General features: G+C 45.7%; 1 protein-coding gene across 1 annotated transcript; it reads right to left on the minus strand.

The window, feature by feature from the left end:
- Positions 1 to 1399: 1399 nt before the first annotated feature.
- GATA2 (GATA binding protein 2) lies at positions 1400 to 11274 on the minus strand. Its single transcript, XM_066558123.1, has 5 exons — positions 11031 to 11274; positions 9780 to 10379; positions 7039 to 7184; positions 3979 to 4104; positions 1400 to 3154 (listed from the first exon to the last, which is right to left on the minus strand). The coding sequence occupies exons 1-5, from the start codon at positions 11257 to 11259 to the stop codon at positions 2855 to 2857; spliced, it is 1401 nt and encodes a 466-aa protein (XP_066414220.1). The 5' UTR covers positions 11260 to 11274; the 3' UTR covers positions 1400 to 2854.
- Positions 11275 to 11894: the final 620 nt, after the last annotated feature.

The raw sequence follows: 11894 nt of genomic DNA on the forward strand, positions 1-11894 counted from the left end.
GTATTCCTTTGGAGAACTTTCCCTGGTCTAATACAGGTCCTGGCTTGATATCCATTAAGCAGCTGGCCTCTTTTCTGTGTTTACAGTGCTTTTAAGATATGTTTTTAATGTAAAAATATTTCTTCAAACACTTGAATAAAACACAAAAAAAAAAAAAAATCAAGAGAAACCACTGTTCATCATCTCCAATGTGGCTGCTCCCCCAAAATTTAAACTAGCTTAGAAACTTAGGCACACTGCTTGACCTCATCACTCCAAAACAACACTGGAGAATGAGCTTTTGTACCTGTGCTTCCAATACTAAATCATTCTTTAACTACCCTCTTTTGTCCTACCCTGTTAGTGTTTCAAAATATCATCGCCTGCTCTGCATAAAGTATAAGCTAATAATTCTACTGGCAACAATGACGACAATTTTTCTTCTCTCCCTACTAAAAGCAGCTTTTATGACATGAAGCAGGGCACAGGTAGTTTCACAAAAAAGGTATTTATTATTCTTAGCAATATTCACCTTGAAGGAATATGAGGAAAGCATACACTTTTTACAGACAATATATAAACATGTTGTACATAATTAACAATAATTTAGTTCACTAATCCAAAAATAAGCAAAATAAAAATTAAAATAAAAACAGAAAATACTGAAGAATTTTTTATGCTGATACAAGTACAAAATAATTTAAATCTCAACTGCTGTTGTCTATGCTGCAGTGACTGACAATATATTGCACTTTGTCAACTGTATCAGTAATCCCTGTCTTTCACCCACACCCCTTCCCCTCTGCCCAAATCCTACAGAAATTTGAGTTGGGTACAAATAATGTACAACTGTACCATTGTAAAAGGTAAAAAGTAAAAAGGACCTAATTTTTTACCTCAGTAGACTAAAAATTCATATGATTTCTCCCAACCAATTTAGTTTCCCATTTATTTCCACTTCTTTACAAAGTGCACCTATATGCCTACACAGACCGAAAAAAAAGAGGAAAGCAGGATTTTCATGGCTGCTTGGTTCTTAATTATAAAATACTACATTTTAGTAGGCTTAAAAATTACAGGCTTAAAAAAATTTACATACATCCTTTTTTTGTTTCATTCTGGTTTTTTGTTTAAAGCAGGACTTTTGCAGTAAAGATACAATTTGGCTTGATCCAAAAAATAAAAGAAAAAGAAAAACCCAACAACAAAATAGTTAAAATTTAAAAAAATAAAATAAAAAGCTTTTCACAGAGTTAAGCTTACGTGGTTTACATTATCAAACCCCTCTGTTCATTGGGGCATTTTCATCATAAGTATACCTAAATATGTACACCGTATGTTATACTGGAGCTTGTGTTCACGAGAGGCATCAGATCATAACAATCAATAGAATACACTTCACATTGGCAATAGCTTTGTTTTCAGTCATTTAAATACAATATGGTTTCATAATGGGAGAAATAATTTTTTTTTTGTTCTTTTCTTGTTTTCATATAAAATCCGCTACGGAAAACAGACGTTCCCCTTAGAACGATGCTTTCCCTCAGCTCTCTGTGTCTGGGATTTGATGGATGTGTGAAGCTCAAACTGATTGTCTCTCTTTTTCCCCTCTCCAGTGATCTCAGCCTCATTTCTGCCCTTCCTCCCGGTGGACTCCACCGGGGTGGGTGCCTGCGACAGCAGGCGCTGGCTGCATGTGGATGTGGTGGCCACACTGCCCAAAGTTTACCCAAGCAGCTAATCTGCATTTTTAAGCGACAGCTGCCAACACAACAGAACAAAATGCTTCAACCTCCAGAGTCTGCGAGCAGGATGGTTTTTGTGCCCCAATATAGTTTTGGCTGTGCTAGAACTTCTACGGGCATTTACCAAAATTGTGTTGCAGCTCTCACCCCTTGCTAGTGCAGCATTGCCTTCCCCAGAGTTTTTTCCCAACAGTTTGTCTGACCTAGGTTGGCTGGTTTGAGGAACAATAGGGTAGTTGGGAGAGGGGCTCTTTTTTTAAATAAATCTTTCATGTTAGGGAAAAGAAAGAAGGAATTGTGTCAAAATAATCACCATCTTGGGTATATTAAAATCCTGTATTACAGCTACATTTTTGCTTTGTTCCTTGCCCTCGCAATCTTTTCCTCCTTCCTGGTAACTTTGGTATGGAAGATAGATGGAGGTAATCCAAGAGGGCTGTTGAGTACATTTCCCCTATCCTTGATTTGAAGGCAGCTTTTCTTACAGGGTAGCCATTGCAAATGACAGCACAAAAACATGCAATCAGAGGGGTTGAGGCCTTTTGTGGAAAACAAAATAAATATGACTTTGTGTCTGATTTTAAAACTTATGGTTTAATAAAGATGCCTTTTTCTTTCTCTTGTTTGTTTTTTTTTTTGTTTGTTTGTTTTTTTACTTTTCTTTTTTTTGGCTTTTTTTTCTTTTTTTTTTCCCTATCCCAAACAAAGTCCGCAATAGAAATCCAGCATGTCTGGCTTCCAGTGAGCCAATTCCATCCTGGGAGGCTGCTTATATCTCTTTACAATATTCACAGTAATAACAAAGAGAGAAAGGAAAACCAGTTCCAAGCCTTCTCTTTCAGCTTCTGCCATCTTTTGCTTCCTGCTGGACCATTAAGTATCGAACAGGTGAGTTCTTTTTTCTTATACCTGAGGGGGCAAAGTGCATTACAGGCACCACTACACATTTCTGCAGAAGACCCATCATTTGCAAGGTTTTAGTCCAGCATTAAAAGTTAACCACATGGGAGCAAAGGTCTCCTTTTGCCATCCCTACATTCTCCTCTTGGCAGAACATTGTCTTACTTGCTGTCATCTTAGGCAAAGTCCCATGTTCCTAATATCTGGATGGGTCTCTTGGTCATCAGGTTTTATCCCATAGCTGTAACCATGCTGGATGGGTGTGGGTGTCCAAATGAGATGCTGGAAGATGGGTGGATGGGGGTAGGTGTTGGTAGGATGTGTCCAGAGTGGCTGAAAGGGGGCAAATGCCCCATGGGTGCCATATGACTGGCAAGGGCAGCAGCGCTGAAGGGAGACGACTTCTCCTGCATGCACTTGGACAGTTCCTCAAAGCACTCAGAGCCTTTCTTGCTTTTCTTTGATTTGTTGGACATTTTCCTATTCCTGGTCTGAATTCCTTCCTTTTTCATGGTCAGAGGCCTGTTCACCTGCAAGAAATGAGAAAATCAGGCTCATGCAGACAAAATGACTTTATTGTGCAAAAATGAAAATATTTGGACAGCCCCCATGTGTTTTTCCTGGATGGAGACCTTTTTCTGGCCAAAAAAAAAATGGTGTTTCTCTCTGCAGAACTTGTTTATATTGATTTGTTTAATAAAACCACACAGACAAAAAAACCCTAGACATGAAAAACAAATTGAACTGAATTTGGCAGCTGATGACTCTCTTTCCCGTAGGCTTACCCTCAGTCCTCATTAATTTCCTAATAGAAGATCAAACTAGGAGGCACACGCTGACCCAAACTCAGTCCTGAGACGAGCAATCTTGTACCCGTAACCTCTGTTACCTACAGTGTAAATAACGCTCCAACGTATCAAGTGTTCCTGCTTAGGATTAATTTCTTTTTAAAGAATTAAATAATACAACAAAGCCTTAGATACAATTATTTTTTTTACAAGTCAAAATGAAGATAGCCCATCAAGATTAATTTCTGCACAGACCCCCTTCCAAATGGCCTCTGTTTCTGGAGGAAAACGGCACACAAAACCCACTTAGTTAGAACCAAGTGTGGCAGCTCTGTTTTGCCTGGTTTGCCCAAGCCAGAAGCCAAGCTAATACATTGTAATGTCACTGAACTTAGCATCACTATGCTGACAAAGAACGGCTGTCACTTCCCAGGGGAACCTTAGAGACGGGCAAGGAATAAAACAACCAAACCCCTGAAACCAATAAAAGCCCAGTGAACACCATGCAGTTAAGACATCAATCCACACTAGGCAAGCAGCAACACATGAGATGAGTAAATACTCACATTGTGCAATTTATAGTAGAGTCCACAGGCATTACAAACTGGGTCCCCGTTTGCATTACGTCGCCATAAGGTCGTGGTGGTTGTCTGACAGTTGGCACAACAAGTCCCTGCTCTCCTGGCCGCTGACTAACCAAAAGAAAAAGAAAATTAAAATGTATCATCGGGTGGAGGGAGATCATGAGAAAGGTCGAATTGGACTCAATATTTAGTTTGGGGAGAACTTGTTAACTAAGATTTTACAGAGTATCAGGGCTGGAGGAAAGCTGCTGTCGGTTTAAAGTTATATGGATATTATGTTTTTGTTTTAATTTAAATATTATCCTATGCAAACTTTCAAGCCGCATGGCACTCAGTGTGCAACGGAAGTAAGGAGAGAAACAGTGAATCTCTTATTCCACAAACAAAAATTTTAGAGGGGGGAAAAAATAATCTTGACTTTTTCAAATTTTCCTTTTTCAGGATTCTACAATGCATCCTTCATGAAAATGCATTTGCCTTTTTCTTCAATGACAAATTTTAGTCTTTGCCAATGTTGGGCCTGGGTTTGAAAATAGGGAATCTTTAAGAATGTGATTTTTACCCTTACTCTGGCCCTTGAAAGGTGGACACAAAAGAAAATGAACCACATTACTTAGCTGGGTGCAGTATTTATGAGAGCCATCACTGACAATTCAGTTTGCATTTACAAGTGAAAGGGAGAAAACAAAACCGGCTCCAACTTTCTTTAAATATTTAGCAAACCAAATTTCATGCCTTGCAGCAATGATTCTGCAGACACGTCTGCCGCCTCTGTCCCTACTTAGTTCCTTGGCTGACAAGCCCTTAAACAACTGTCTAAAAATTAAACAAAACCGCCAAAAAATCCACCACCCTTTCATAAAACTATTGTTCTGCTGAAACCAAGGTGAGGGGAAAGAAAAAAGCCCAAACATTCACCCACCTCCCAAAACAAGAACAGGAAAAGTAGAACTGCAGGCGCCCATCATTCCTGGACAGGCCCTTGTCTAGCAGACCCCACCATAAAGCGTCCTTTGTGCACGGACACTGACGTATAAAGTGTTATGGACAGACTAACTGCACCCCCGTATTTTGGGAAATTATTTTCTATTAGAAACCCACAGCCCTGCCTCTAGAAGTGGTCAAAACGCCAAGACCATTTTGTGCTACTGAATTAATGCTGAGGACTCGATATTTTCTTAAATTGGAGTTTACTTCCTAAAGCGTATCAATCGCTGTCGTTCCCTGGGGCCTTGGTCCCTGGATATTTCTGCAATTAGCCATGGAGATCCATGGGGTGAAGGCCAGCCAAGCTCACAGGAATGCACAGGGCATCTCTGCGAGCAGAGCCGGTCCCAGGGCAGTGGGATTCCCAGGGAGCTCAGTATTGGGGAGCGGGCACCGCTGGAAGCACAGCTCGGCCTGCTCACCCAAGAGGAGCACAGGGTTCTGTTCTCACTTGCTCCTGATTTATGCCATGGCCCTGGTAACTTTCCCAAAGCTGATGGACGTTCAGCAGCTTTAGGCAAGAATCAGGCCCTCGGAGACTCACATATTTCGGTGCCTTACTCGCCTGTGAGAACAGGCCAAAGGCAGAAAGAGGGGGTACCCCCTACTGCAAATGCACTCATGCAACCCAAACACAATTAATGCCAGACGTCCAAATGCTGACATTATTAATACGATCACTTTGTTATTGCAGGGCAGATGAACAAATTCCCAAAGATGGCCACCTCCTCTCCCCCGCAAACAAGCAAACTACAGTGGAAAAAGGGGCAATAAACAAAGCTGTAAATCAATTAAAACTAAACATTTAAACAGCTAAGCACTAAAAGAAAACCTCTCTAGTGCCCCCCAAACCCTGCACAGTGAGCTAAGTATAACAGTCTCCCAACACACTGGAAGGTGGAGACCTATGTTTGCATATTTGAGATGGCTTACTGATACTCAACTATGCTGCTTAACTCTATGGCCTGTCCCATTCAGTCTGGAAAGCACTTGAGCTTGAGAGACGATAATGTTACACTGTTGTCTTAACATTTTTCTATATGTCAGTCACTTTAGAAGGCAAGTCATTAAGAAGCTTACATAGCTGAAATTCTGACTCAGGACAGAAATCTTCTATATCCCATCCCAGTGCTAGAACAGTAATGCCAATTTTCTGCTCTCTAAACCTCGTTGATATTTGCCCACGAATAGCTAGGAGACTTAGGCACCATAAATCACAAAGCTCCAAAAAATATATTTATTATTCTTAGCATTTTACGCATTATTTGCGGAGTAGAGTGTATTAGAAATTTCAAAACAGCAAGCATGACTGGCAAGGCTTGCCTATAGAAACTCTCTAAAGCTTTTAGAGTCAGGAAACAGATACACAAAGTTTCATTATCTTTAACGTACAGATATCCGGATAGGAAACTACTACCAGGAGCTTAGAAAGGACTTTTTTTTTTTTTTAATCAGTCAAATGAAAATACCAAGTATAGGTGACTCCATGGAAAAATAATAGGATTTTTTTTAACAGTAGGGGATTGTCTGGGGAGGGAACCAATATTAATATTGCCAGAGACTATAAGAGTGAAAATTACTTCATGGCTTTTATACAAATAATTTTTGAGTGGGGAGCAGTAGCTTTGACTCATCTGATTTGTTTTGCTTTTCTGGAGCTGGGACTTTTTTTTAGTCCATGGTGGAGGACATTCATGCTCATAACCCTTTCGCTCCCAGTGTGTGCCCAAACCGTCCCAAGAGGCCAAGTAAAAGAGGAATTAAATTAAAAGCTGTCATCTGAGGACAAACGGGGCGAAGGACACACGATATCCCGCATGCATTGTGAGCGGAGGGAGGCTCGGGACAGCGAGGGCTCGGTGCTGCTGCCGGGACGGGGGCGGAGGGGGAGATGTGCCCCGAGGCACGGCAGTGACCTCGCCGTGACTGACCCCGGTACAGTACAGCTCGGCTCCACGCAGGGGCTGAGCAGCCATGAGGCACGACCGACTCGTGCCTGTGTGTGGTCCCGCTGCCTTATTTATCCCCAAACCCGGGAGAAATAAAGACACTCACCAGCCTTCGCTTGGGTTTAATGAGAGGTCGGTTTTGACCGTTCATTTTGTGGTAGAGCCCGCAGGCGTTACACAGGTAATGCCCGGTGCCGTCTCTTCTCCAGAGAGGGGTAGCAGTGGCTCCACAGTTCACACACTCTCTGCCTTCTAAATGGAAACATGAAGAAAACAGATTTCTTTCTTTAAAAACAAATTCACAAAATCTTTCTGCATTTTCAGAAGTCAAAACAGTGCGTTAATTCTGTTAATTAAGCACAACCAGACAGCAGTGACATCTACAGTACAGGCAGCAAGGAGCTCAGTGTTTCAAGAACTCCCAGGCTCCAGTGAGTATTTTATGTCATGATCAGGAATAGGCAGCGCTCTCGGCAAAGTGAGAAAGAGTGACACTCTCATTGTGTCAGATGGAAGTTATCATTTCAGCAAGAACTCCCTGAGTCCTCACCGGGCACCGCTCGCCTCCCGGATCTATTGCACTCCGATGGTGAAATCCCGTGTTCCCCCTGCCACAGAAACACCCGTGCACATGCACACCAACACACACCTGCAAACACACAACACCTCAGAGACAGAGTCAGAGGAAGAGGTTTTCTAGAAATAAATCTAAGCAAAAAGACCTCCAATTCTGCACTTTCTTTTCTGTTGCAAATGCTACAGGATGAGAAAGTAGAGCCGAGCAGACTGGGAAAGGATACAAAATACCAGAGTCTCAATTATTATTTTTGTTCTAAAGGCATAAAAACGCTGTTAATGCTGTTCTTTGAGAAAGTTCAGTGTAACTGGACATTACTGTAAAAAACAGGCTTGAGTGCTTTTCTGTTTCTGTGATTTTTCAACAATCCAGTTTGGATTTGGTAAGGAGCAGTTTACCTTCCTTATTAGTTTTAGTACAACGTGGTAAACATAGCATTGTAGAATGGCTGCATTAAATAAAACACAACATGTAACTCCAAGATATCTGTTTCTGCATCAGAGAGCTTCCTGCTAAAAGTTCATTTGCCTTGGATGGTTTGAGGGCAGGTCTGCTTAATATAGAAATCTTTCCTAATACCGTTTATGCAAATCCTAGAGTATTTAACTGGAAAGGAAATTCTTTTTGCTAATAACTGAGGCAGGCCATGTTGAGTTTAGCGGGGCTCCCTTAATCTAGGGAGTGGGTGGCTTTTAAACAACACAGTCTAGAGTGAGAAATGAGGGGAGCTCTGCGGCACTGCATTTGTAGCTCTTGTCCCTCCTAGGGCAGGAAGCTGCAGGAGTCGTCCTGTCGTGAGTCTTAGTTTTCCTACAAAAACACTGAGTGGTCACGAACTTTCCCCAGTTCCTTACACTGGGAGCTCCCTTACAGAGGGAAAAAAAAAAGAAGCAACTCTAAAACAAAAGAAAAAAGGTCCTTGTTTCCCCCATCTAAAAATCAGCAGCGGCTATGGGACACAAATTTTTTAAAAGCTACTCAGGATCCTTCTTGTCTTTAGAGACCTGGATCTTGAGCCAGATTCCAGACTCAGGAGATTTGGGCTACCCATTGCCTGTAGCTTCTCTTCTAAGCACTAAAAATGCATACACATATTAGCAACTGCCTGGAAATAACAGCAGAGAAAGAATGTATTTTCCCCTTCCGAGGAATCATTTGAAACAGTACTGATGAGCTTGTAAAATAGCTGGTATTTTTGTTGCAAAACTCAAAGAGATCACATTTCTAAATTATTGTCTACTTAAATAAAAACATGTAGTGTATTCATAAGCAAATATGTTCAATGGAATACATATGCAAATGCCTATAGGCCTTTTTATTTTTAAAAGACTGTCTAAATTCAGCCCCAATATATTGCAGTTAATTCCTTCCATTGGGGAGAATACTAAACCAAGAAGGTCAGTAGAATTATATAAATTGTCATAATTTGTGTCTAGCTGTATAACTACTGTGATTTCAAAGTGGGGTCAAAACTTTGTTCATTGCCCAATTTAGAGATTTAGGACCGCACTTTTAGAAGAAATGCAATGAAGGGTGAGCATGGGAAAGGTCTGCAGGCAGTTGTTTGGAAGCAGAGATATATCTGATTCAGGGTAAAAAAAAAAACGAGGGGTGAAGTATTTTCTGGTTAAAGTTAGGCTGGAGTAAGTTAGCAGTGACTGGGCACCTTAGTCTTTGCACTGGTATGTAAACTATATTTGAACTTTTGCTCTTGTAAAACGCGAAGGGAAAAAGGCCCTCTGCGATCTGAAGGGGACAGGCCAGGGAAGTTTCGCTTTCATCTTGCACTGGAGCTTTGGGTGGTGTTAATGGAGAGACGTGGAAATTATGGAGGGAGAAATACCTATGGCTGGAAAGTCCCCATGTGTCATCCATGGGGGCTTGCCTGACTTGAGGGAGCAGGGTCGATCGAGCCTGAGCCCCTGGGGAGCCTGAGGCCTGCTTTTCTCCGATGAAAAGGGTTCGGGTTTCTTTCTCCATATAAATCCCTCTTTGTACAAGGCGCTCTGCCGGCTCAGCCGGCCCCGGTCCCGTGCCCCGCGGCCCGTTCGAGCGCCCTGTGGCCAGCGCCTGTGTGCATCGGCACCCACAGGAGCCCAGCCCAGGCTCCATCTCCTACTTTGAAAAACCCAGAAAAGCAGAACCAAGCAGTCACCTGTCCCTCTGTCCCGAAACGCGCCAACGCAAGCACCCAGCCTCTCAGCAGCCCGCATGCTCTCCCCAAGAGCCCGCACGGCCCTTCCAGGCGGGACGCGGCGTGCGACACTTACCCGAGCAGGACCTGGCCTTGCTCCGCGGCTTGGGGGTGAAGCTGGACGCGGGGCCCCCCAGAAAGCTGCCCGGGTGGAAGAGGCTGCTGCTGTAGTCGTGGGCTGCCGGCACGTAGGAGGGGTAGGTGGGGATGGGGTGGTGGGTGGAGGGCTGGGCCCCCATGCTAGTGAGGCTGCTTCTGAGCGGGCTGGCGCTCTCCATCTTCATCCCCTCCGACAGCGACACTTGGTACTTGATGCTGTCTTTGTCCTCCTGCCGAGCCCCGGCGGAGGAAGAAGGGGAGGCGGCGCTGGTGGAGTTGGGGTCTGGGGACACTTCCTTGGGAGGGGTCGGGGGGAAGCCGAAGAGGTGGGAGCCGGAGTGCGAGGCCGGGGTGAGCGAAGACACGGAGGCGGTGCTGGAGGTGCTGCTGCCCGGGTACACCGAGATGGCCCCAGGCGCTCCGGCCGCCGAGGGGTGAAGGGGTGTCTTAGTGAAGGGGCTGACGGTCCAGGGGTTGTGGTGATGGGCAGACAGTGCCGCCTTGCTGCTGTCCAGCCAAGGGATCCCGGGGCTGTGGATAAGATGAGGCCGGCACATTTGACTCCCGGTCAGGCGGGCTGTAGAAACACAAGAGCGTGTGGGGTCAGCGTGGGGCGGCTCAGCCCGGAGCGGCTGGGGAAGACCCCAGCTCCCCGTGGTTGGGCAGCCGGAGGACAGACGGCCACGGGAGAGACTTCACAACCCAGGGAAGAGCAGCCAGGCTGGTGCAGCAGCCCCTTCCCCCTGTCCCATCTGAGGGACATACCAGCCAGCCCGGCCAGAAGGAGCAAGGGGAGCAGGAGGGGCACTCAGGCAATCCCTTTCCTCCCACCCCATTCCTAGGAAAATGCAGCAAACCCCTTTCTGCTCTATCTTTATGAGCTGCCGTAATGCTCTCTCTTCGGCTCCTAAGAACACCCCCAAATAAAATCCATGGCCGGTTTGAATCGGTTTGTATTTTGCATCCGGGAAGTAGCCGTGTCTAAGTTTTAGCCCGTGCGCACACTGTTTCCCCTTCCTCTCTCACCTCCCCCCTTTCTTTCCCTCCCCTTCGCTAGCCCTTGGTTATCCCTAGGGTTAAAATCCACCCGTGCCTGCCTGTCTATCCTGTTTTCGATCTCCTTTTCCCCGGCTCCGACACACCGAAGGGGCCCCGAGTGAAACTTCTCACCCCCGCGCAGGACACCCGCGGCTCGCACGGCGGGGAAGGGGCCGGGGTGCTGATTTACCGTGTGCCTGGCTGTACGAGACCCTGGCCCGGGCATGGGCGGAATTGGCGTAGTAAGGGTTGCCCTGGGAGTCCAGGTGGTTGAAGAAGACGTCGACTTCATCCGGAGGTAGGAGCTGCGCTGGTTCCATGTAGTTGTGGGCCAGCCCGGGGTGGTGGCTGTCGGGGTGCTGCCCGTTGAGCACGGCGTGGTGGGCCATCCAGCGAGGCTGATCCGTGGCCACCTCCATGGCCTTGGGCCTCCCCTTTCAGCCACCCCCAGGCCAGGAGCGAGCGGCGCTCGGTGGGGGCGGGGAGTGCTGCTCGGGGGATCGCTTTGGACGCTGCCTGATGGGTTTTAAGAGATTGGGGTGGCTTTTCTTAGAAAGAAAACCGCCGGGTGGCTGGAGCGCGCCCTCTGAGGCGTGGGAGAGGACCCCTGAAGTCAGCGTGTCCCTCCGTCAACAGGCGGGCAGCGGAGGCAGGTCCGGGGAAGCGCCAGGGCAGCACCTGTAGGGAGAGAAAGGAGGGTTTAGGAGCTCGGCAGCCGTGGGTGCGCTGCTCGCCGGGCCGGCTCCCGGCCGGCTTCTTTTCCCAGAGGTACATGGAAGGGGAGGGGGAAGCAGAGCCCCTCCTCCCTTCCAAAAATATCCTGTCCCCAAAACTCCTTGCCTTGCTCTCTCCCTGCTCACTGCCCCACAAAATAAACAGAGATCCATTTCAAACTCTTAACTAAAAACAAAAAGGAAAAAAGAAGGGAAAGAAAAAAAAAGGAAAATAGGGAAAAAAAAAAGGAAATAGTTTCGTTCTCCCCCCCCCCCCACCCCTCGCTAGAAACGTCAATAGGAGTTTTTCCAGCTGGCTTCAAAAGCGGGGTAAAAAAGGA

The sequence above is a fragment of the Molothrus aeneus genome, chromosome 12 (genome assembly GCF_037042795.1).
Source record: "Molothrus aeneus isolate 106 chromosome 12, BPBGC_Maene_1.0, whole genome shotgun sequence".
In the NCBI taxonomy this organism is placed as follows: Eukaryota; Metazoa; Chordata; class Aves; order Passeriformes; family Icteridae; genus Molothrus; species Molothrus aeneus.